Here is a 571-nt window from a genome sequence, read left to right as displayed (position 1 = left end):
CCTCGCATGGCGGGGCTTGGGGTTGGGGGGGAAACTGCCCACAGAGGCAGGGTGGGAAGGAGGGGTCCCCCCGCCAGGAGCATGGCTCACCCTGAAGTTCTCGGGGTCCACGTGCAGCTTGTCGCAGTGCAGCTCGGACAGCTGGGCGAAGGTTCCCTTAATGTTGTCCAGGTTCTTCACGGCTTCGCCGAAGGAGGTGAGCACTTTCTTGCCATGGGCGCGGACCTTGGGGTTGTTGACGATGGCACCGGGGCTGGAGAGGTCCCCGAAGGAAGAGAAGAACCTCTGGGTCCAGGGGTAGACGATCAGCAGCCTGGGGAGAGAAGGAGGGACACAAGCAGACACGTTAATGCTTCTGTGACTACAGGGGTTCCTCTCTCCGGGGTGGAGCCGAGCCATTGCCCGGGAGCTGGACCTACCTGGCCAGGGCCTCGGCACCGCAGTCGGCCACATTGACCTTGCCCCAGATGTTGGTGATGCGCTGCTTCTCTTCGGCTGTCCAGTGCACCATGGTGGCGGTGGGAGGGTGGCGGGTGGCTGCCGGCGGGTACGGAGGAAGTCTCAGCTCTTG

The 571-nt window shown here is 63.7% G+C and overlaps 2 protein-coding genes across 2 annotated transcripts in view; both read right to left on the bottom strand.

The window, feature by feature from the left end:
• Positions 1-565, bottom strand: part of LOC104122178 (hemoglobin subunit beta) — a 3,864-nt gene extending 3,299 nt beyond the window's left edge. Inside the window, exons 1-2 of the mRNA XM_035889924.1 lie at positions 420-565; positions 91-313 (exon numbers count right to left, since the gene is read on the bottom strand). Of these exons, the coding sequence (XP_035745817.1) occupies positions 91-313; positions 420-511 (315 nt within the window). The 5' untranslated portion in view covers positions 512-565. The remainder of the gene's footprint in view (positions 1-90; positions 314-419) is intronic.
• Positions 1-571, bottom strand: part of LOC104122188 (hemoglobin subunit epsilon) — a 16,004-nt gene that overhangs the window by 7,506 nt on the left and 7,927 nt on the right. The window lies entirely within an intron of this gene.

The sequence above is a fragment of the Egretta garzetta genome, unplaced genomic scaffold (assembly GCF_000687185.1).
Source record: "Egretta garzetta isolate BGI_Z169 unplaced genomic scaffold, ASM68718v1 scaffold652, whole genome shotgun sequence".
NCBI classification, from domain to species: Eukaryota; Metazoa; Chordata; class Aves; order Pelecaniformes; family Ardeidae; genus Egretta; species Egretta garzetta.
This window is presented reverse-complemented; position numbering and strand designations above follow the sequence as displayed.